This window comes from Hyperolius riggenbachi, chromosome 7 (assembly GCF_040937935.1).
Source record: "Hyperolius riggenbachi isolate aHypRig1 chromosome 7, aHypRig1.pri, whole genome shotgun sequence".
Classification (NCBI taxonomy): Eukaryota; Metazoa; Chordata; class Amphibia; order Anura; family Hyperoliidae; genus Hyperolius; species Hyperolius riggenbachi.
In genome coordinates, this window is record NC_090652.1 from 170,356,440 (window position 1) to 170,380,139 (window position 23,700).

Below are 23,700 nucleotides of genomic sequence, written 5' to 3' on the forward strand. Positions count from 1 at the left end.
GTGCAAATTTGTAAAACCCATCACTGCATATAACTACTTGTTCACAGTGCACCCACCTACCTACGTGAGCACACGCAGTGTCACTGTGCCTGTCCGGTACCCGTGTGTGACAGGTGCACATTTGTAATACCAGTCATTGCATAATTGTTCACAGTACCTGTGTGACCGCACGCTGTGTAATATACCACTGAGCATACCTGTTAACTGCACCTGTGTGACAGCTGCACATTGTATTGTAATACCAGTCACTGCATACTTTTCACTGCATCTGTGACTGCACATTGTATTATACCTGGCAGTCAGTGCATACCTTTCACTTGAATGGATGGCAGACTTGCCCTCCATAACAGATTCTCGTTAAAGGATTTAAAATTGATTTGGCTCATATATAGCAGGGCCTTGAAAGTCCTATATTCTTAATTTTTATTCCTACCTCAGGACTTGCATGCCATGCCTGCTGCCTTCCTTGGATGTGTGGTGGTAGCCGTTTCTCAGGCTCTAACTCCAGACCGAAATTAAAAAACAGACTCCCCGGCCGTATGCTCTACAATGGTAGAGAAAGAACCATCGACCGCATGAGGAGCGATTGACTACTGGGTGCGCAGCCTTGACCTGTGGCCAGAGCTGTGACAATTTGTCATTTAACTTCTGTCTAGCCCTGCCTCAAGCGTCCTGTCAGAAAGTACCTTCAGCTCAGCTGGAGGCATTGTCACTGAGAAGAGAAAAGTCGCCTAAGTCACAAAAGTGTTCAGTACCTCACCTTTATGAAAATGAATAAGGCATGGATCCCGGAGGGCTACTGCCCGCCTGAAGACTAAGTCAGTCCCCACACACAGCATCTCAGCCTGAACGCAGTGTGACTGTCTGACCCAAGACTAAGTCGTCCCCACACTGCCACCATCAACAGGGGTAATCCAGGCAGATTCCTGAATTTCGCTACAATTTTTCTGGTGCGTGTACATGCCTGCCTAATTTTATATGTGCCAATTCCCCTTCATGATCGTTACCTTGCCGCACTGAAGGGGCTTGCGTATCACAATGAAGCAATGACCACCGGCTGTATGAGTGTCTCGGGGGGGGGGGGGGGGGGGGGGGGAGGGGGGTCACACCCAAGATAATAAGGTCGTTGTTTCATTGTGGACAGACCAAATTCAATCAGCTGGACAGTCACTGTTCTATCATTGAGCTACCACAGCCCAGCGACCATATGGGCTTGAAACCGCCACAGCCTGCACTCTCACCATGGTGCGCACCAGTCCAGCACTACACAAACAGCTGTTTGCGGTGCGTTACACAGTGAGTTTGGTGTGTCAGTGTGAAGCAGTACTCTAATTACACTCCCTGATTGATGCATACACATGCAAGCTGTTTTAAAGCACTTTAGGCTTTCAATTTAGTATGCAATGTGATTTCTGCCCTTAAAACGCTGCTTTGCGTCAAATCCCGATTTTTCCCCGGAACTTTTGGCATCTATCCCACTCATCCATGCAAAAACTCAGATGTTAGACCCCTTGAAACATCTTTTCCATCACTTTTGTGGCCAGCATAAATGTTTCTAGTTTTCAAAGTTCACCTCCCCATTGAAGTCTATTGCGGTTCGCAAAAGTTTGCAAGTTTGCGAACGCTTGCGGAGGTTCGCAAACCTAAAATCGGAGGTTCGGGCCATCTCTAGTGTTCATTAGGTCATCTTTTTATTAACTTGATTGTAGGATTTTTGCACATACTTTTTTTTTTTCACTGCATGGTGCACTTTTCACATTTACTTCAGAACCAGGCACTTTTTCACATTTACCTGCCAGACAGGAACAGTCATTTGTTTATGTATTGATAAATTTCTTTTTGTACTGCACTTTCTTGTTCACTATGAAACTCGGGTTTTATCCTGGTGGGGTCCCTCTGGGGAGCAAAGAAGAAAAAAGCTGGGTCTCCACCTGGGTTTTGTAATATTAGCAGTAGATCCGATCAGGGACGGATCTGGGGGGGGGGGGGGGGGGCAGACCCGCTCTTGCCCCAGGCGCAGTTTGTTGAATTCTTAAAAAGGCGGCAAAATTTGGATGGGAAATAGGCAGTTTAGGCACCAAAACCTGACCTTTAGGCGCCAAAACTGGATGGCGAATGGCAGCTTAGGCGCCACAACCTGACCTTGCCCCAGGCGCAACTTGGTCTAGATCCATCCATGGATTCTATATGATAAACTATCTATAACAAGTGACTTGTCTATATCTTATCTAAAGTTTAGATTGGTTTACACAGAAAATTTAGCTGCAAACAGCTTCAACAGTTTATCATTATTTATTCCTGTGATACAATGAGAGTGGCCATGTTCTGTTTGTCACACAACACACAGGCAAGCTGATAGCATCTCCAGCCCTCAGCCTGTGAAAACTTGACTCCTCTCCTCCTCCTGAAGTCTCTGGCTAGTAACCTTCTGCCCGGACTGAGCTCCCCATAAGCCCTTGCTACCTGGGACTGAGTGCCAAGGCTCTCTGAAAAGCTGTGGGCAAGGCTTGTTTAGTTTTTAGGGAATTAAAAGTGTTTGGCTTGAGGAATGCCCTATAAACTATTATGCAATGCGTAAAAATGTATTCTCGGATCCACATTAATTAGTGGTAACATAGCCACAAATAGCAAACACTCAAGTCCAGGTCCTGGACCTGGTTACCGAGTAAACCCAATGGATCATTTAGATGTGGGAAATGCAAGGCCTGCAGATATATGCCCACAGCAACAATTCATGGCACCTCATAACGGTCGTATTTTTGACATTAGATCATTTATCAATTGTGACACGCGAGGTGTAGTGTATGGAGCTAGGTGTCCATGCAACCTCTGGTATGTGGGTAAAACCACAAGACAATTGAAAGATCGGGTATTGGAACACATTGGAGATATAAAGCACAGGAGAGAGACATCTATAGCGAAGCATATGAATAACATTCATGCCACTGAGAGATTCAACATCTCTTTCTGGGGCATTCAGTGCTGGAAGAAGGGGATCAGGGGTGGAGATTTCGATCGCAAACTTACCCAAATCGAGTCACAATGGATCTTCAGATTGGACACAATCGCTCCAAGGGGTCTAAACGAGGACTTCAATTTGGCATGCTTTCTCTGACCTATGGGATCCCTATAGTAATCCATGTGACCCTATCCCATATCTGTTTCTAGAAGGGCAGGTATTTTATAATTTATAATCTATTTGTATACCCTCATTTATTTCATAATACATCCACACCTAGCTCTCACTTCATGTGGGCGACCATTGACCATACAGACATGCGACATATAATCATGAGAGTGTATCATATATGTCTAGTTATAGTAGTGGACACACAGGTTTCTATTGTGAATAACAAAATGCATATCCACAATGTCCCTACAAATGGCACTTTGAGAATGCCACCTCTGCCGCTTCGATACTAAAGAGATTCCGTCCATACACTGTATACAGACAGGGTTGCCTAGCAACCCAGCAACGTCGTCACAGGACATTGCGTCCCAGCCGCTTACACAGGAAAGGGTCGGGCGGAGCGGGAGGATGTGACGTCATCCCCGCTCAATTAGCCCAGCAATCAGTCTACCGGTAAAGTATGCCGGTCGTTTGAATATAGGGGGAACCAATCCAAAGCATGAGGGCGAGTATGCCCCCACCCCCTGCATCTCTGCCCACAATCCTGGATGGTGCAGTACCTATGGGCGGCGACATTTATCTATACATGGAAACTCCTTATACAGATGACGGCCACTGTGGCATCTATATAGGTAGGACACATATCCTTTTATATACTTTGGATGGGGCAACCCTGGAACAGGTTTATGAATACAGGTGGGAGGTGGCTTACACACCCCCACCTACCCCGTCCTTTTTCATCCCTCCCCCTCCTCCATCTATATATGGCTGGGCCAAACATGGCACTTCAGCTCTGACTGGGGCTATTTATGATGGGGGTTCTTTTGTATATATCTTTGTAAATATGGGGTGTTTGGTTCTTTAAGCCACTGTATATATGTATTATGCACTTTCTGATGAAGCCTTTGGGTGAAACATGCTCATGTTAAAGTCCATGTACAGCACCGCGCACTAATTTCTCTATGTAATACCCACCCATCATAATATGGATTGCAGGGGGACTAAACTATAGGTGTCCACACCATTCTGTTCTGATACACTGAACAGCGGGTAGTGGTCTACTAATCCTCACTGCATATCCATATACATTGTGGAGGCATCAGTCTAGCTGGGGGATAGCTACACCTGGAACTGGCAGCATTTTCCTGTGTCCAGGGGGATAAGCAACGACCCCCCCCCCCCAATCTGACGTGGTGAATCATTTGATACCCCCACAAGAGAGTACCCACAACAGTGGAACCTCAATTTTTACTACCATTTTATGTAGCTATATATTAAAGTTATACGCTTTTAGAGATGTACCTATAGGGCTATGTCCTTCTGGACTTGAGTGTTTGCCACAAGTTATTCCCTGGTACTCATTGTATTCGGTTAGTGCATAGCCACAAAGAGCACAATGTTTTGGCACACAGGCCTTTGACAAAGGCCCAGCTTTTTCTACTCTTTGCTTCTGACTGCACACCCCTGTGGGATCCGGGTGTATGCTGGGTGACTCCCTGGTGCTATGACTGTCAGTGGTTGGAGCTCTGGTACAATCCTTTTTCAGGGTCCCTCAGAGAACCACTCAGGATTACTTTTCCAATTATGTCTACTGTGCATTAATCTCAGATTGCTACAGATCTGCACAATAATTGTATGGTCTAGGGATGAACTATTTGCATTTTTAACCTATAGTTGGCGGCATACATTTCTTTAGTGGTGTTGGTTTGGGACCTTTCCTCCTTCTGGGAAAAGAAAAAAAACTTTTGTTCATACACTTTGCCCAATTGCACTACCAGCCTTATATTCTCAATCCAATAAAAAAAAAAAAAGTTATGTTTTATTTAAAGGTCAAGGGTTACTTTGCAATTCTGGTTTGACTGAGCTCACTAATTACACAACCGCTGTAAACCTATGATTTGAAATATTATAGAAAAGATTTACATGTATCCTACTTAATGATACTTTGAACAATTTTGTACTTCAAATAGAAATTACTTTTCCACACTAGGTTTGGCAGTAGGGGATTAACAAATACTGCTTACTGGCATATCACAAGTTAGTGTTTTTGTCCAGGGATTCTAATAAGCATCAAGTCATCTCTGAGCTAACAAAAAATGATATACAGAGATACCGGTAGTCCTTACTTCCAAATGACTCGGGTTACAGTGTTTCAGAGATACAAAGTGGTCTTCATGTACAAAATATACAATACTGTTTTACAGATTTTGTTAAAGGGAGTCTGAAGTGAAAATAAACGTATGATATAATGAATTGTATGTGTAGTACAGCAGCTAAAACATAGCACATTAAGTAACAAACAGTCTCATACTTCCAGTACAGGACGAGTTAAGAGACTTCAGTTATCTATGCAAAATAGCTACTCTGAGCTCTTCGACCCAACTTGGATCAGAGACAGTCAAATTTTTTGAAGCACTTATAAATCAAAGAAACAGTGAGAGGCCACTCAAGGTTTTACTGTAAGGGAGTGCAAAGGGTCATTTAGCTCTGCTCAGTTTCATAGTTAAAATACAGAGTGGTTTGTAATTGCAAATATGAGAAAATGATGCAAGGTTATAAAAAAAAAAAAAAAAAAGCTATATAAAACGGAAAAAAAACGAGACTTATAATGTTTTACTAATTATCTGTACTACACATACAATTCATCTTTTTTCTGCTCCAGTGTCACTTTAAATGTTACAGTATTGTATAAACGGTTCTAAGTAACTAGTAAAAAGGCCCGCCCGTTAAAAACCGGGCACTAGGCCACAGCCGCTAAACCTCGGCAACGCGCATACCGATGCGTCCTGCTCACCAGTCTCCCTCCACTGTCCAAAGTATATGTCCACAGGGAGATGTTGCTTGCTTGGCAGTTGGAAAAAGCTGATATTTCCCACAATGCAATGAGGTTCTCTGACAGACTCAAGACTGGAAGCAGGGACACACGCACAGGGACAGGACGCAAAGACACAGGGGTTTTATTATATAGGATTACAATTTAATATTTTCTATACCATCTTGATTTAACCAACAAATGTTGCCTTTCAGTATTGGATACATTCCCTTTAAAGGGACTCCGAGCAGTGCAAAAACTATGGAAAGATGCCTATCATTTTAAAGCTCTTTTTCTCCTCTTTCCAATGATATATAAACTACCGCCCTACGCCTTTTAGTTTTCGCTATTTTCGTGATTGAAATTGCCACAGCCGCGATTTTGATCGCGAAAGTAGAGAAAACTAAAAGGCGTAGGGAGACTATTTAGGCGTCGCCAGAAAGAGGAGAAAGAGAGCTTTAAAATGATATCCATCTTTCAATAGTTACATTGTATTACACAGGGCGACTTTTCCTAAAAAGTCAGCAGCTCCATTCAGCAGAAAAAGTCGCCCTGTGTAATACAATGTAACTATGGAAAGATGGATATCATTTTAAAGCTCTCTTTCTCCTCTTTCTGGCGACACCTAAATCGTCGCCCTACGCCTTTTAGTTTTCTCTATTTTCGTGATCAAAATCACGGCCGTGGCAATTTAAATTGCGAAAATAGCGAAAACTAAAAGGCGTAAGGTGGCGATTTATATATCATTGGAAAGAGGAGAAAGAGAGCTTTAAAATGATATGCATCTTTCCATAGTTTCTGCACTGCTCGGAGTCCCTTTAACTGTGCATTGAAATTGTGACATTTGGATTGTGACCAAGTTTGAATTAAACTCCAGGGCATTTAGTTGGGTTCCTCAGCCAAAAAACTAAGATTATACCCAAATAAAGAAATAGTTGACACAAGGAAAACTAACCAAGCACTAAGTGATTTTAATATCTTTTCAATAAAAATTTGAATGGCAGTGCCAGTTCTCTCTAACCAAAAAGGTTTCCCACTGCTATGTAGAGCAGTCTTAAAGTCAGTGTAGTCAACTGATGTATTTTGAAGGCTGCAAACTATTAAGATACTGTACTGTTTTTACACTTTCATTGCTATATACATAATAGTTCATTCTCTGGAAAATACAAATCCACTCTGTGAGCCTTTAGTTCCAATGGCTGCACATCATGCAACCTCATAAGATGTAATATGAAACTAGAGATACAGCAATCTCATCATTGTTGCATTTTAGTTATGGATGTATGGTAACAATTATATGAATTGAACCCTGAGAAACACATGTAAAATTGCCCAAAGTACTTTCTAAAGAACAGACATTAACATGACAAATTTGCTAGGATGCACGCAAGATGAATGGGATACCTGTAAAATTACTTACCAAAATGCTAAGTTCTTGGCTGTGCATTAGCTGAACTAGTCTGTCCACTACTCCTGTTTTAATAACAACATCAATCCTATCATTGGAGCCATCTGTGAGGTAGGACATTGCCCAACAAGTATCAGATAAGATTTCTTTGTCTTCATGGTGGAGAAACTGTGTCAGTACTGGCAGGATTTGTTGTACAGCCCCAACGGGTGGGTATGGGTTTTTATTTCGACAAAGGTTAGACAATGTCCATGTGATGTTCCGGAGAAAGCCAATCTAAAAATGTAAAGGCAAATCAATATGCTAACAGCTATGAATTTCCTAAAACTGGCTAGGCTTGAACAGAACTAAACTGTACTTAAAACAATTATCTCCATTTTGCCACAGCAATTGAGGGCTCATTTCCACTATAGCGAATCCGCATGCGTTGTCCGCATGCGGATTCGCACAGCCAATACAAGTGGATGGGCCTGTTTCCACTTGTGCGTTGTGCGGAGCGTTTTTGTGTGCAGGGAAAATCTGCACGGCAGAGCCGTCAGAATTCGCTCCCCACACACCGCTAAGCGAATCGCATACAATGTATCTAATAGGGAAATCGCATGCGGTTTTGGCATGAGTTTTTCCCCGCGATTTCGCATAGGAGAGAATGTTAATTTACACAGGCAGTGACATGGTTCAAATCACCCACCTACTACCCTATGCGAAATCGCATGCGAAATCGCGGGAAAAACTCATGCAAAATCGCACTTGCATGCGATTTCGTCTGCGGTGATTTCCCGGCGATTCCGCATCGCACAAGTGGAAATGCAGCCTAAGAGTCTTAAAGAAAACCTGAACTGAACATTAAAAGTCAAAACAAACATACACAGGTCATACTCGGCTCCTGTGTAGTCTACTCCTCAATCTATTTTTCCTCTCCTGCATCCTGTTTGTCCTCTGTGATCAATGGAATTCTCCGTCCTCCATTTTGAAAATGGCCATTACCCCATAACAGCTTTCTGGTCAGCACACAGTTAAACTGTAACATCGCCCACTTGAGCAATGGGGAAACATGGACACATCAGTTCTCCTCTCAGCTACAACTGACAGCAATGTTGTCAGAACTGGAAGGGATCAGTGTAAGAAGAAAATGATGAGCTTCTGAGAGGAACTGGCGGTGAGGTAACTATGAAATGTTCATTTGAAGTTACCTCATGTGTTTATTTTAAATATTTTTAGTCAGTACAGGTTCTCTTTAAACAAGTTTGCATATGTGTATCAGTGCCAAGGAAACAAAGTGGCCGCTGCTGAGAGAAGAACGATGTCCAGAGTTCACAAACAGATAAATTATATATGCTCAGCGCAGAGTCCAAACACAAAAGACGAGTCTTCAACAAAGGATAAAAGCAGGCAAATCACCACAATAAATATTGGGTTCACGGTACAGCTCTGCAATCATGGATACCCAAAAAAGGAAAGAGGCTTACCAGCTGGTGACAACCCACATTATAAGGTTGTATCAACGTTTTGGTAGGACATCAGGAAGCAACAGTCTGTCCAGGATCCACCAATTCAGCAATGATTCCTCTCACGAATGGATATCAGTAAACATCATAAAAAACAAACAAACGGCAACTCTAAGTGTAAACCGTTTAATATAGAGTTTTCATAGTAAAAACAGCTTTAAAATAGCATAAAAATAACAAACACAAAAAACTTACATACGGGGCCCATGCAATGGGAACCCCGAGAAAGTTGCATGCGTGTATGGGTCAGCAGTAAAGGACAGTATGAAGGTGCCACCTGTCTCCTTCCCGACCGGTTTCGCAAACAAGCGTCATCAGGGGATGATCCCCTGATGACGCTAGTTTGCGAAACCGGATGATCACCTGATGACGCTAGTTTGCGAAACCGGTCGGGAAGGAGACAGGCGGCACCTTCATACTGTCCTTTACTGCTGACCCATACACGCGTGCAACTTTCTCGGGGTTCCCATTGCATGGGCCCCGTATGTAAGTTTTTTGTTTTTATGTTATTTTTATGCTATTTTTAAGCTGTTTTTACTATGAAAACTCTATATTAAACGGTTTACACTTAGAGTTGCCGTTTGTTTGTTTTTTATGATGTTTACTGATATCCATTTAAAGCAAGAAGTTTTAAATCAGGATGATACCATTTATTGGCTAACTAAAAATGAATAAAATAAGCAAGCTTTCGGCCTTGCAGCCTTCGTCTGGCTTATATCCTGTTAGTTTGCAAACTGGTGGTACAGACAGCTTATATACATGCAACATCAAAAGGGAAAACAGATATTTTTTTTCAAGCATAAATACATGTCATTAAGATGCCTTAATTCACACAGACCATCGACCTGGGGTTAGAGGTTGTAAGCCAAGATAATAATCCTTGTTTACTCCCTGCTCACATACCTGGGAGTTGGGCTGACACAGAGGTATCGTAAATTCTTAGTTCACAAGTTCAGCTATAATGGCTGAGAAAAGTTCAAATGTCATCAGTCTCATACCAATATAGAAAGTTGTTGTCCTTATTCAAACCATTCTGCACAGCCTTGAACCAATTTATAAATTTTGTTTCTGCTATTAATCGATCATTTGACGTTTTGAAGCCACCCTTCAGGGCAGTGACACGAAGATCATCCATGCTGTGTCCGTTGGACCGAAAGTGTGTAGCAACTGGGAGCCCAGATTTGGTATCTTTAATAGTGTGCCTGTGTCCATTCATACGTTTGCGCAGAGTTTGTCCAGTTTCTCCCACGTGCATAACATTGGGGCATTTAGCACACATGATCAGATACACCAGATTGGTGGAACCACAGGAAAATGTACCTTGTACTCTGTACTCCTGTTGTGAACCTGGTATCATTACCCTGTCAGTGGAGTAAATGTGTCCGCAGGTCCCACATACTTTTTGTCGGCAGGGTGATGTTCCGTTTTGAGGCCTATTCAAAGAACTCCTGACAATCATGTTTTAGATTGTGTGGTTGCCGATATGACAAGAGTGGAGGTTTAGGGAATATCGTTCTCAGTCTGTGATCCTTGTGTAATATGGGATGTAGTTCCTTAGCAATCCTCCTTAAGATTTCCAGGTGTGGGTTGTAGGTGACAACCAAAGGGACACGTTCCTCTTTCTGGTTCTGCTTATATTTCAGGAGTTCAGTCCTGGGGATGTTGCTGGCTTTCCTGATTTGGGCCTCAGCCATAGGAGGACTGTAACCTTGTTTAATGAAAGTGTTCTTAAGGCGATCCAGGTGCTTGTCTCTGTCCATCCTGTCAGAACAAATCCGGTTGTACCTTATTGCTTGGCTGTAAATTATAGAGTTCTTAATGTGCTTAGGATGAAAACTGTCATATCTCAGGTATGTGGGACGGTCTGTAGGTTTGCGATACACAGAGGTTTGTATGTTGTTACCCCTGATGTATATGGTGGTGTCCAGAAAGTTAATCTCTGTGTGAGAGTAGGTAAGTTTCAATTTGATTGTAGGATGGAAGGCATTGAAGTTCCTGTGGAACTGGAGAAGATCATCCTCACTTGCGGACCAGATTAAAATATCACCGAAGCGGAAGCAGGCCATGGGTTTTATGCCATGGGTTTTATGCCATATGCATTGAGGTATTCCTCTTCGATTTTGGCCATGAAGAGATTTGCATACTGTGGTGCGAATCGCGAACCCATTGCCACGCCCATCTGCTGTAAATAGAGGTCCTATCCAAAAGTGAAATAATTATGAGTGAGAATGAATTTGATATCCATTTGTGAGAGGAATCATTGCTGAATTGGTGGATCCTGGACAGACTGTTGCTTCTTGATGTCCTACCAAAGCGTTGATACAACCTTATAATGTGGGTTGTCACCAGCTGGTAAGCCTCTTTCCTTTTTTGGGTATCCATGATTGCAGAGCTGTGCCGTGAACCCAATATTTATTGTGGTGGAGATTTGCCTGCTTTTATCCTTTGTTGAAGACTCGTCTTTTGTTTTTGGACTCTGCGCTGAGCATATATAATTTACAGGTTCTCTTTAAGCTCATTTTCAACACCTGAACTGAGGCTCAGTGCACACCAAAACCGCTAGCAGATCCTCAAAACGCTAGCGGTTTTTGGAGCAGATTTCAGAGGGATTCTAGGTATGTTTAGAGACGTTTTCTAAACATGCCTAGCGTTTTTGGGAGCGTTTTTGTGTAGCAGATTACAAATATTGTTACAGTAAAAGTTGTTACTGAACAGCTTCTGTAACAAAAACGCCTGGAAAACTGCTCTGATCTAGCGTTTTCCTCCAGAGCGGTTTGCGTTTTTTCCTATACTTTACATTGAGGAAGAAACGCTTCTGCAAACCGCAAACGTGCAGCAGGAGGCACGTTTGCAGTTTGCTGCAAACCTCAAACCGCTGGTGTGCACCATCCCATTGAAATACATTTGCCAAGCATTTTCACAGGTGGATCGCTGCTAAAACCACTAGGTGTGCACTGGGCCCAATATAGTAACTGGCAGCATGCTTTTGACATGCATTTGACTGTATGAACACTGGGAGGTCACATGCACATATTCTTTTATTCCTACTTGCAAAATATATAGTGCAGAATGGAAGGGTTTGCTTAATCTATTTTCCTTTTACAGCTGTATTTGAAACAGTCAGCTACACGCAGGGGCAAGAGGGTGCATCGCCCCCTCAAATACAATGCCCCCTCAAGCAGGAGGGGAGCAGCACAGAGAAGAGGGAGCAATGGCCGCAGCGGCGGAGAAGGGGGGACTTTTACCCTCCCTTACCTGGGGCTCCCCCTCCCTCGCTCCCCCCTCCAGATATGAGCGGCTAGCAGCAGCCGAGCACTTCCTACTCCGGAGCGTAGAGAGATCTGTGAACCGCTACTCTGGTCTAGTGTAGAGTTGGGCGAACTGTTAGTGCAACTGCAGCCAAACTGTTCGGCTGCCCAACCTGTCATGTGGCTGTGGCTCTTACTACTTCCGGGTCGCAATGACCCGGAGTAGTACGTCTGTGCTGGCCCGGCGGAGCGCGTCCTAGATCGCGCTCCCGTTGCCGGGCACTCTCTGCGCATGTGTGTGACGTCATGAGTGACGTCACACACATGCGCAGAGAGTGCCCGGCAACGGGAGCGCGATCTAGGACGCGCTCCGCCGGGCCAGCGCAGACGTACTACTCCGGGTCATTGCGACCCGGAAGTAGTAAGAGCCACAGCCACATGACAGGTTGGGCAGCCGAACAGTTCGGCTGCAGTTGCGCTAACAGTTCACCCAACTCTAGTCTAGTGACGCCACTGACTAGACCAGAGTAGCAGTGCACAGATCTCCCTACACACCGGAATAGGAAGTGTTCGGATGCCGCCAGCCGCTCATATCTGGAGGGGGGAGCCCCAGGCGATGGAAGGGGGGAGAAACGTCCCCCCTTCTCTACCGTTGTGCCTATTGCTCCCTCTTCTCTGCCACCCCTCCTGGGGACAATTATACACCTGGCTATACTGGGGACACAGCAAGTCCTGCCTACCTATACTGGGGCCACCTATGCACCTGGCTACATATTATACTGGGAACACCTATAGACCAGGCTACATATGCTGGGGACAGCTATACACCTGGCTACATATTATACTGGGAACAGCTATACACCTGGCTACATATACTGAGGACACCTATAGACCTGACTACATATATTGGGGACAATTATACACCTGGCTACACATACTGGGGACAGCTATACGCCTGGCTACATATACTGGGGACAGCTTTAGACCTGGCTACATATACTGGGGACACTGGCTCTCTGTCGTCGTGCATTTACTGGTGAAACGCTGTCTCATTACATGCATTTACTGGGAAAACACTGTCATGTGGATTTAAAAATTTTTTATGCAACTACTACTACTACTACTACAACTACATTAGCTGGTATAACTGCATTATAGTTAGCCCCTCCCACATGACATGACCACGCCCGCTTCGCACACCGCACTACCGTATCTAACAAAAAAGGTTCTCAGACATGATGCCCCCTTCACATTTCTGACTGCCCCCTCATATGTGCCTGTCTAGACCCGGCTCGGATTTGAAATTATATTGCTAAGGCAGGCTCTAGGAACCAGTGTCTTCCCTGTCCATAGGCAATTATCACACTTTTTTGTAACTTCACATTTCCTTTGATGTATTTTAATAAGGTGATTAATAACTAGAAAAAAAAGTACCGGTGTCTGTGGTGCCACTAAGGATAAAAGTGGAGGTACCACACCGCAATTGATCAGTATATCTCTGTACATTGGACCATCACCTGAAAAGAAATGTAAAGTATTACATAGTTCGGACAATACATTTAAGCAAATAACTATACTTCTATATGCTCTATTTTGAAACAAGGGCCATAAACTAAGGTTTAGAGGGTCTGACAAGAAGCAAAAGGGATTTGTATGGAAGATTTGGTAAATTACCATCTCCAAATGTAAGCCCTCCCCTGTAAATAAGCCCTGGTGGCAGTGGACACAGCCGGCGCTGGGGGCACACACACACACACACACACACACACACACACACACACACACACACACACACACACACACACACGTTTGCTCAGTTGCCCAGCAGCTCGCTTTACCTTGTCTGCTCCCGGCCCCCTCCAAAAGAAAGTCTGATCCCCCTGCGGCTTGAGCCCTGCATAATCCACACCACAGATCAGCGTTGAAAGGCAGCTCATTATATCCAGGAAGTACACCGATCGCTTCCTGTATACGGCAGTGCTTACTGGACTACATGAGCTGCCTTCACCTCTGATCTGTGGTGTGAATTATAGGAGGTAAAGCGGGTGGGCGGGCAGGGGAAGGAAACTGGCTACATACTAGGGAGATCTGCCTGTATACAGTGAGAATCTGGTTGTATACAAAAGGGTCATCTGGCTACCCCCACAAAATATAAGACCTCCCCGAAAATAGGCCATAGTACACCTTTTGAAGGAAAAATATATATAAGAGTGTCTTATTTTCAGGGAAACACTGTAGGTTTACAGGGTTGTACAACAGGAGGAGATGGCAGCGCTTCCAAATGCAGGCTGCACCCGAATTGACCAGCTGCATAGATGTGCAGAGCTCACACCCGGGCAGTTTACACAATGTGCATTCAAAACAGATACAACAAATGGAGGACGTTCGATTCCAATGAACAGTTTTCTCGCAGATTGTTCAGTATTAGACTCTCCCACCACGATGAGGGGTCAACACGAAAGCGACTAACAAACAGTGTAAACCTGGGGCAGATAGCCATAAAATGGTCTACACATTTTCTTAAAACAGTAAAGGAATTTGCAACATTTCTATTCAGGCTACAACTGAAATGATTACCAACAGAGGTGTGCAACGCCCCTCAGACTTAAATACACACCTTGAATTCAAAACAGATGCAAATATGCACTAAGCCCTAACACCCAATAAAACACCCAATGAAATTGAATGTAGGTTTACAGGATTACTGTAAAAGATTAATCATGACCAAACTCCTGCCCGTTTATAGGGGCAGGTGGTGCAACCCCCAGCCCAATGCAGAGAGCAGAGCAGGAGCAGTTGCGAATATCTCTCGCCAGATTCCACATATGCTGGGTGTACTTCCTGGTCCCAAGCCTGCCATCACATGGTAACAGCACTCCTGTGATATGGGGCACGGTTACCATGAGATGGGATGCTTAGGACCAGGAAGCACATGCGGCACGTGTGGATCCTGGCAAGGAAAGTTCCCTACTGTCCCCACTGCACTCTGCATGTGCCCCCACCACTCTCTGGCTACCTAAAGTGGAGGGGCTCAGTCTATCTAAAGCAGGTTGCTCCCTGGCTACTTTAAGAGGGGGGAGAGGGGGGAGCAGGCTTTGGCTACCTACGTTAGTGTGCCCCCTGGTGGGGGGGGGGGGGTAGAGAATGGGGCCCTCTAGCTACCTTCACAGCATTCAATTACCCAACATTGGGGGAAGGGGGGCTCCTGTGGCTACCCACGTTGGGGTAGCTGCATCTGGCTAAATACTGGGTGCTCCTCTGGCTACTTATACAAGGTGGGGGAGCTACCTCTGGCTAATACTGGGGTCCTCTGGCTAGCTATATTGGGGATACCTAGTACTCAGCAGCATTGCAATAGTGTTTCTGAGTCTATTGGGGAGGAGAGGCGCAATTTATACATCCTTGCCCTGGGAGCTCTACGGCCTAGAAACTGCCCCAAACTGGTCACATTTGTGGAGATCTATATATACTATAAAACCCTAGTTCATTCTACTGAATGTTTCACTGTCCGTAAAGGTCTGTCAGAGAAATTCCCTTTGGACGAGTGAGAGAGATCCTTCCAAAAAGCATAGTGTGACCATAACGAGGCTCTTACCAGCACAGGGAAGGAAGGAAAGGTCAGGTGATAAGTGCTGGCAGAGAAAGACTGCTTTGTGCCCTCCAATCCCCAACCAACCCCACATTTGTGAGACATGATGAGTACAAAGTCTGGAAAGACTGCTGATCAGCCAAACTGTAGTCTCGAAGGGAAGTTAACTTCAGGAAACCATTGGCCACAGAATTGTAATTTATTGTAAAAAAGTACAGACATGCAGTACACGAGGAGTTTGGGTTCCTGGAGAAATGGGCAGACTTTGCAGTCTGCTACAGATTCTACAGTAGGGATGGGATGCATCTCAATGGGGCAAGGGTCAACTGCATTTGGGAGAAGGTAGTCAGCCAGTTGGAGGAGATTTTAAACTAGGATCTGAGGGAGGTAGAGCAAGTTAGGTAAAATAGATAGTGGGAGTCTAGCAATATAGGGAAGGAAGAGCGAGTACAATGTAAAGAGGTAGCTAAATCTTCATGTAGCCTATTAAATATAACCAAAATTGGAAAATGTGGTGAAAATAAAATAGATGAACTAGAGTTTGTTCTGATTAAAGGACTTACGAGGCGAATAAGCGAAAAAAAAGGTAAATACCTATGCTGCTTTATGACCCTTGGGGGACGCCATCCGCATCCCCCCTTTCATTTCGTGGCGTTTCTATTTGAAAGGCCAGGCTCTGGGGGTCCCGACCCGATCCCTCAGGTCGTCCTTAGTTTCCCCACTAAAGATGGCCACCAGGTCTGGCCGCGGCTGCGCAGCTCTCATTGCCGCAAATGTGGCTGCGCAGTTCTAAGTCCTCCCCCTGCTCCGACCTCTTTACCGGCAGTCTCGCGTACATAAAACACGCAGAGCTTTGTGCTGTAGCTCTGCCTCTACTCGCGTCAATCCCTGATGATCGACCACCTCTACCCACCCCTCTCAGTCTTTCATCAAGAGGGGAGAGGCAGCGATCAGCAGGGACCGACGCTAATGGAGGCAGAGCTACAGCGCCAAGCTCTGCCTCCCCAGGCAGCAAAATCCACAACTTGGAAAGTCGTGGAATTTTGCCCGGTATTTGGGGAGTTTAAGGACATTGTTCTGCCGCGGGAATGCTGCGTTTCAGCACTGCTGATATTGCTGAAGATAAATGTCAAATAAAAAGGATTTTTAGAAGGCTTCAGACTAACGGGAATAAGAAAAAAAAATGGAAAAAAATTCTGTTTTCAGCCATTAGAATTGTAAAATAAAAAATGTGCTACCGTGGATAAAAGCTGCACATTTTGTTTGCCCATTTGTCCTGGTTATTACAACACCAATAATTACGCTTACCAGTAATTGGATTTCCACATAACCTCCACGACAGGTCCACCAGGAGATAACCCCTTCCATCCCTGGACAGGAAAGACAGATTAGATTTAAAAGCCACCTCCTACTTTTGAATATCACCTTGTATCAGTAGGAGACTTACCGTTTGGTTTTGGGTAGGTTCTATCCACCCGTCATGGAGGCTACGTGGAAATCCAATTACTGGAAAGAGTAATTATTGGGCTTTCACTTGCCTCCATGACAGGTCCACCAGGAGATCTAAAATATTACCTTCCTTCAAGGTGGGACCACTGTAGATAGTACCTTACATCCAAGACCCAAGTCTTGATTGCTTGGTAGATCCAAAACGATAATGCTTCATGAATATATCATAAGAGGCCCATGTGGCACCCTTGCAGATCTGAAGCACTGAGGCAGAGTTCAGTGTTCTCCCCATAGCCTAACAGGTGGGCGGAGCGCCCACCTGACTTATGTCCCTGCCCGGCTGTTTTCATTAGCCTCGGTCTACAGCAGAAGAAAGTTTCCTCTGCACTTTACATTCGGCAGTGCAGAGACACCATCTCCCCCTCCTCCTCAGCTCCTTCCTATCAGCAGCATGAAAGGAAGCAGTGGACTGATCCTCCACCACTTTTTGAAGTACCTTCCATATTAAGTTAATTGTAGGAAAGGTGTGTGCTCTCTGCAGGCCCCAGTCCAGCAGAAATGCATCCACACTTTTTGGGGAGCATCTGGGAAGAACAACATTGTCCCAAGCAGCAACACAGGTAGCTGCCAATCATATGCTGAGACACCAATTGCTCTGAAATAATTGTTAGCTATTCAGCCAATCTGCTAGAACATTTCCTCTAAGGGAAAACAGATATTAAAGAAAGAACCTTGTTTCCTGCCCAGCAGAATATCTGGAGATATAGGCAGATAGAGCGATCAGAGGTGGACTGCAAGTCCCCCCCCCCCCCCCCCCCCCCCTTGTATGTTTAAATAAGCCACAGACGTCTGATTGCCTGTCTTGTCTGTCTGAAAAATCACATTTCTGTTTTTCAACAGATTCTCTCATTTCTGGAGTCCTCCAGACTGCAAGAAAATCTGATCCGAGGAGAAGGTTTTCTTTAGTGAAGACCACTTGACACATGTAATTGTGACCCAGATGCGCCCCCCCCCACCCGAGGCTTGCATCAATCGTAATAACTAATAGATTGAGAAATACATGTTACGCTTTGCAGATTTGGTTGGGAAGTCTACCCATTTAGGGAGAGTGTCACTGAATCAGACAACCAGATCATTTTCTCTAGATCTTCCTGTTTGGCCGACCACTGACAGGATTCCCAGGTGAAATATTCCGTAAATATCTTGTGCCTCAGCAAAAGCTGAGAATTTTCCCAGGAGAGTCATAGCTGGTCTTACTATGATAGACTTTGCTCTCAGAACATCAAAGTACTCTCGATCCAATACATTACTAACAAAAAAAGTATTCACCCAGATCAAATCGGGATTCATCCCTGGGAAGGGCACGAATGACTAATCTGTCAATCATGACCAGTCAGGCTCTTGCATAGTGGTCTCGCTGGATGCAGAAAAGGCCTTCGACGTGGTAGATCGGAATTTTCTTTGGACGGTACTTTTATGCTTCGGGCTGCGTGACAGTTTTGTCGGCTGGCTTAGGACCCTTTACACCACGCCGAGGGCCAGAGTATGCGAAGGGCTCTCCATTTCTGCTTCCTTTCCTCTTTTTTGCGGAACGTGACAGGAATGCCCTCTATAGCCTACATTGTTTGCATTGGCAGTGGAGCATTTGGCGATATTACGCTTTAGTGGGTTGGTACAAGGTCTCACCTTTGGCACACGAGAGGAAAAACTTTCTCTATACGTGGATGACCTCATGAGCTGACTCTGGCTCCTCACTTTCAAACGCATTAAACCTCATTACGGAATACGGCAAATTTTCGGGGTTTAGAGTAATTTGGGACAAGTCTGTAATATTGCCCCTGGATGCACAATTACCCTTACAACCAACTCCCACACCGCTGCAATGGGTCTCTAAATTTACATACCTGGGCATCAAGATTGCAAAAAATAATGATTACTTCAGCCTGAATTTAGAACAGGGGCTCACTAAACAAGCAAAAATTTAAAGCATGCCAGACTCTTCCTCTATCCTTGATAGGTCGCACTAATGCCATTAAAATGAACATGCTTCCTAAAATTCCTATACTACTTTAGAAACAGCCAGGTACTTATCCCTTACAAATATTTTAAAGAAATCAATAAAGCCATCTCATCCTTTTTATGGCACCCTAAGAACCCTCGCATTGCACTATCCACCTTACAGCTAGACCAATGTAATAGAGGTATCTGGCTACCCGATTTCGAGCACTACTACTGGGCCTCCACTCTGGTCACTGCCAGATGGTGGTTCGACCAATCCCCACATAACCCGGCCAACATGTTAGTGGCGGGAAAAAGGGGAAAATTTTTCCACACTGCTGAGCCACCCTGGGGTGTGGGCACTATGGTGGCGTCAGCAGCGGACGTTAAAGGGCATGTTGGCTGGCTGTCCAAAGTGACACTGCCACCAGCTGTTTGACGACGAGCTCCCCCTGCTTCTTTCAGGAACTCGTCTTCTACTCCTCTGACTCCCCCTCTGAACTGTCCCCCTGTTCGTCTCTATTGGGAACCCATGTGGCATCCGTATCATAATCCTCCTCCCCCACTTCGCTTGTATCAAACACCTCCAAAACTGCACCAACAGCAGGTACTTCATCATCCTCCTCCTACCTTACGTCCATAGTGTCGCCTAACTCAGACATGAGGTGGTGTAACTTGCTTAGCGCCTTCATCTTGTAACAATAATGGCTGGGAATCAGTGATTTCCCCACTAAATAACTCCTGTGAAGTGTCAAATTCAGCGGATGTGGTGCTTGTAGTAGCGCTGGTTGCTGCGGGAGATGAGGTGTTCTGTGTATAATAGTCAACCACGTCCTGACAATCTTGGGAGTTGATGGGACGTGCCTTCTTCTGAGCACTGTACTTTGGTCTAGGGCCGCACAAAATCATGTCAGCACGACCTCGAACAGACCTGCCGGGTGGCCTGCCTCTGGGTCTGCCTCTGCCTGTTTTGTCTATATCAGTGGGGATAAAGTGAAAGTCCCAGCTGCTTACCTGTAGCATTGTTTCGGCGAGTCCTCCAGGACGGCTGCTGCTGAGACGTTGTTGTCTCCTCTCACAACTGGAAACACCGGAAATAAATTCTAAAGTTAATTGAGTCTGAGCCCATAAAGGAACTCCTCCCTCCGAATCTCCCCAGTTCAACACGAGTACCCATTCATACGTTTTAATATTACCCCTTTATATATCATCTAGGGTTGGGAACTCAGGCAGCCGTCCTGGAGGACTCGCCAAAACAGAGCTACAGGTAAACAGCTGGGACTTTCTCCCATCGTCCTCCAGGACGGCTGCTGCTGAGACCAGCGAGAAATTTACCTTAGGGGAGGGATGATGGCCTGTAAAAACTTTCCTCCAAAGCTTTGGTCCTGGCTCGAAAGCAGCTCAACCCGATAGTGTCTGATGAACGTAGTATATGAAGACCAGGTCGCAGCTTTGCACATCTGTTCTAGGCTTGCTCCTGACCTTTCCGCCCAGGAAGCTGCCAAAAATCTTGTAGAGTGTGCCGTTACTCTAGAAGGTATAGTAGCATTTGTGGACTTGTAAGCTAGCGTGATCACTTCCTTTACCCACCTCGCTATGGTGCTTTTAGATGCTTGTAAACCTCTACCTGAACCTGCCTAAGAGACCAGTAAAGGACTAGATCTTCTCTAATCAGCCGTTCGCTGTAGATAAACTAGGACCACTCTTCTAACATCTAGTGTACTCCCCTTCCTTTCTCGATCATTTGTTGGGTTTGTGGAAAAAGAAGGTAAAATTATTTCTTGTGACCTATGGAAGGCGGACGCTACCTTAGGTAAGTAAGCAGGGTCTGGTCTGAAAACTATTCTATCAGGATGTACAACCATGTAAGGGTACTTAATGGATAAGGACTGAATGTCGCTAACCCTCCTAGCGGATGTAATGGCCACCAGAAAAGCTACCTTCAAGGACAGATATTTCAAAGGGATCTCAGATAAGGGCTCAAACTTTTCTGAGGTTAGGAAATCTAGCACCATAGACAAGTCCCAAGGTGGAACTAACTTTTCTGGAATTGGTTGAGTTCTAGCTGAGGTAAGACATTTTTTTAACAAACTTATTCTTGGATGATTGTCTATCCAGAAAAACAAAGTGCGGAGACATGAACTCTCAAGGAACTAACAGCCAGTCCCATATCTACTCCACTCAAAAATTCTAAAATAAATTTTAAGTCATTAGCTCTGACTCCATTCTTTTCTTTCCAAAACAAAAAAGCTTTCCAAATGTTCATATTTTTTCCTTGTTGAAGGTTTTCTACATTTAACCAAAGTAGATACCACTTTCTTTGAGAAACCCCACCTCTCTAAGATGCTTTCTTCAGTATCCAGGCTGTCAGGTTCAACAAGTGAAGGTTGGGATGAAACCGTCCCTCCTGAATCAATAAATCTGGACTGTCGCCCAGATGCCAAGGCCCCTTGACTACTAGCTGTTGAAGATGCGGAAACCAGGTCCTCCTGGGCCACCAGGGACCTATGAATATTACGCTGCAATCTGATATCTCCACCTTTCTCAGGACTCTGGGAATTCGTCTGAATGGGGGAAAGGCATACAGGAGGCCTGTGGGCCACTCCACCATCAAAGAATCTAATAGATTTTCTGGCATCTTGGGATGCAGAGAACAGAAGTAGTTTACCTTTGCGTTCTGAGGACTTGCAAATAAAGCTATTATTGGCCACCCCCATTCCTGAACAATCTGTAGAAAAACTTGCTGATTGAGCTGCCACTCTGCCTCTATTGTCATTCCTCGGCTGAGAGAATCTACCCATCTGTTTTTGACTCCCTGGATGTGAATTGCAATTAGAGATATCAGATTCCACTCTGCCCAAGATATTATTTCCAATGCTAGTTCCTGCAAATTCTTTATTCTTGTACCCCCCTGCTTTTGAGGTAGGATACTGTCACTATGTTGTCTGAATAAACCAGAACCTCCTTGCCCATGATGTGACACTGAAGCTGAAGAAGACCCAGCTTCACCGCCATCAGCTCTCTGGAATTTGAAGAGCTGCCCATCATATCCTGGCTCCAGGATCCCTGAACCTGAATATTTGAGTAATGAGCTCTCCATCCCCACGAGCTGGCGTCTGTATACATTTTTGCTGGTGCTGATTGGAACCATCGACGTCCCCGAGCCAAACGACTCTGGCAAGTCCACCACTGTAGGGATAATCGAATCTGATCTGGGCAATGAACTTGTCTGTCTAAACTCTTCTGACTCCTGTCCCAAACCGAAAGAAACCACATCTGAGTGTCTCTTGAATGGGCCTGAGCCCATTCCACTGCTGGAAAGGTTGATGACATGTGACCCAGAAGAGAATGTCTCGCAAAGACACCCTTTTCTCTCTTCTGAACCACTGTACTCTCTGAATTAATTTTATTACTTTGTCTTCCGGAAGATACACCATCTGGATTGTGGTGTCCCATAGAAGTCCCAAAAACACCAGCTTTTGGGTTGGCTCCAGCTGAGACTTTTCTGCGCTTACAATCCATCCTAACTTTTTCAACACCTTTATTGAAAAATCTAGCTGCTGCTTCAAGGTTTCTTTGGAGTCTGCCAGAAACAGGAAGTCGTCCAGGTACGGCAGAACCCTTACATTGTGGAGGTGAAGGATGGATATTACCTCTGCCAGAATTTTTGTAAAGATCCTTGGTGCGGACGTTATTCCGAATGGGAGGGCCCGATACTGATAATGGCAGACAGATTCCCCGATTTGAACTGCAAACCTGAGGAATTTTCGAAACAACGGGTGAATTGGCACATGAAGATACGCATCTTCGAAATCTAACGTCGTAAGAAACGCTCCCGGATACATTGAACTTCTGACAGAGGCAACACCCTCCATCCGAAATTTTTTCTCCACAATGTAAGGGTTCAGGGGTTTTAGGTTTAGAATCATCCGAAATTTCCCTGACTGTTTGCGTATCAGAAAAACTCTCGAATAGAACCCCTGGAATTGCTCCTGTAACGGAACTCTTGATGACATTCTTTTGCAGTAGAGCTATAACTGAATCTCTCAGAGCTTGTGATTTTTGCGGGTCTTTTGGGACCCCCGTCACTAACCTGCTGGGCGGAGGATGTGAGCTGAATTCGATCTTGTAACCGAATTGAATAAAATTCAGGCTATAAGGACTTGTTATTTCCCTCCAAGCCGGAAGGAAATAACTTAGCCTCCCCCCAACCCTATCCTGATTGTCACTTCGTTGATTTTGCAGCAGGGGTTTGGGACTTGTTGAATACGAATGATCCCCTACCTCTACCTGCATTATATGTCCATCTTTTGGGCTGAAAAGCACCCCTGGTTGAAGCTTCACCTCGAAAGGGGCTTTTCCTATTGGGAAATGGTTTCTTAGAGACCTTTTACCTTTTATCCGGGAACTTTTTTCCCCTATCCGATGACCTCTCTAATACAGAGTCAAGGTCTTTCCAAGTTAATAATTCACCATGTAACTCCATCGAACATAAATTGTGCTTTGAAACAGAATCTCCCTCCCAGGCGTTCAGCCAAACCGCTCGCCTGGAGGAATTTAC

General features: G+C 44.8%; 1 protein-coding gene across 1 annotated transcript in view; it reads right to left on the reverse strand.

Annotated features, from left to right (window-relative positions):
* The window catches only part of LOC137526125 (importin subunit alpha-1-like), a 59,391-nt gene that overhangs the window by 24,064 nt on the left and 11,627 nt on the right, over nucleotides 1-23,700 (reverse strand). The window contains exons 3-4 of the mRNA XM_068247345.1: nucleotides 13,538-13,620; nucleotides 7,363-7,626 (exon numbers count right to left, since the gene is read on the reverse strand). Coding sequence (XP_068103446.1) covers nucleotides 7,363-7,626; nucleotides 13,538-13,620 — 347 coding nt within the window. The remainder of the gene's footprint in view (nucleotides 1-7,362; nucleotides 7,627-13,537; nucleotides 13,621-23,700) is intronic.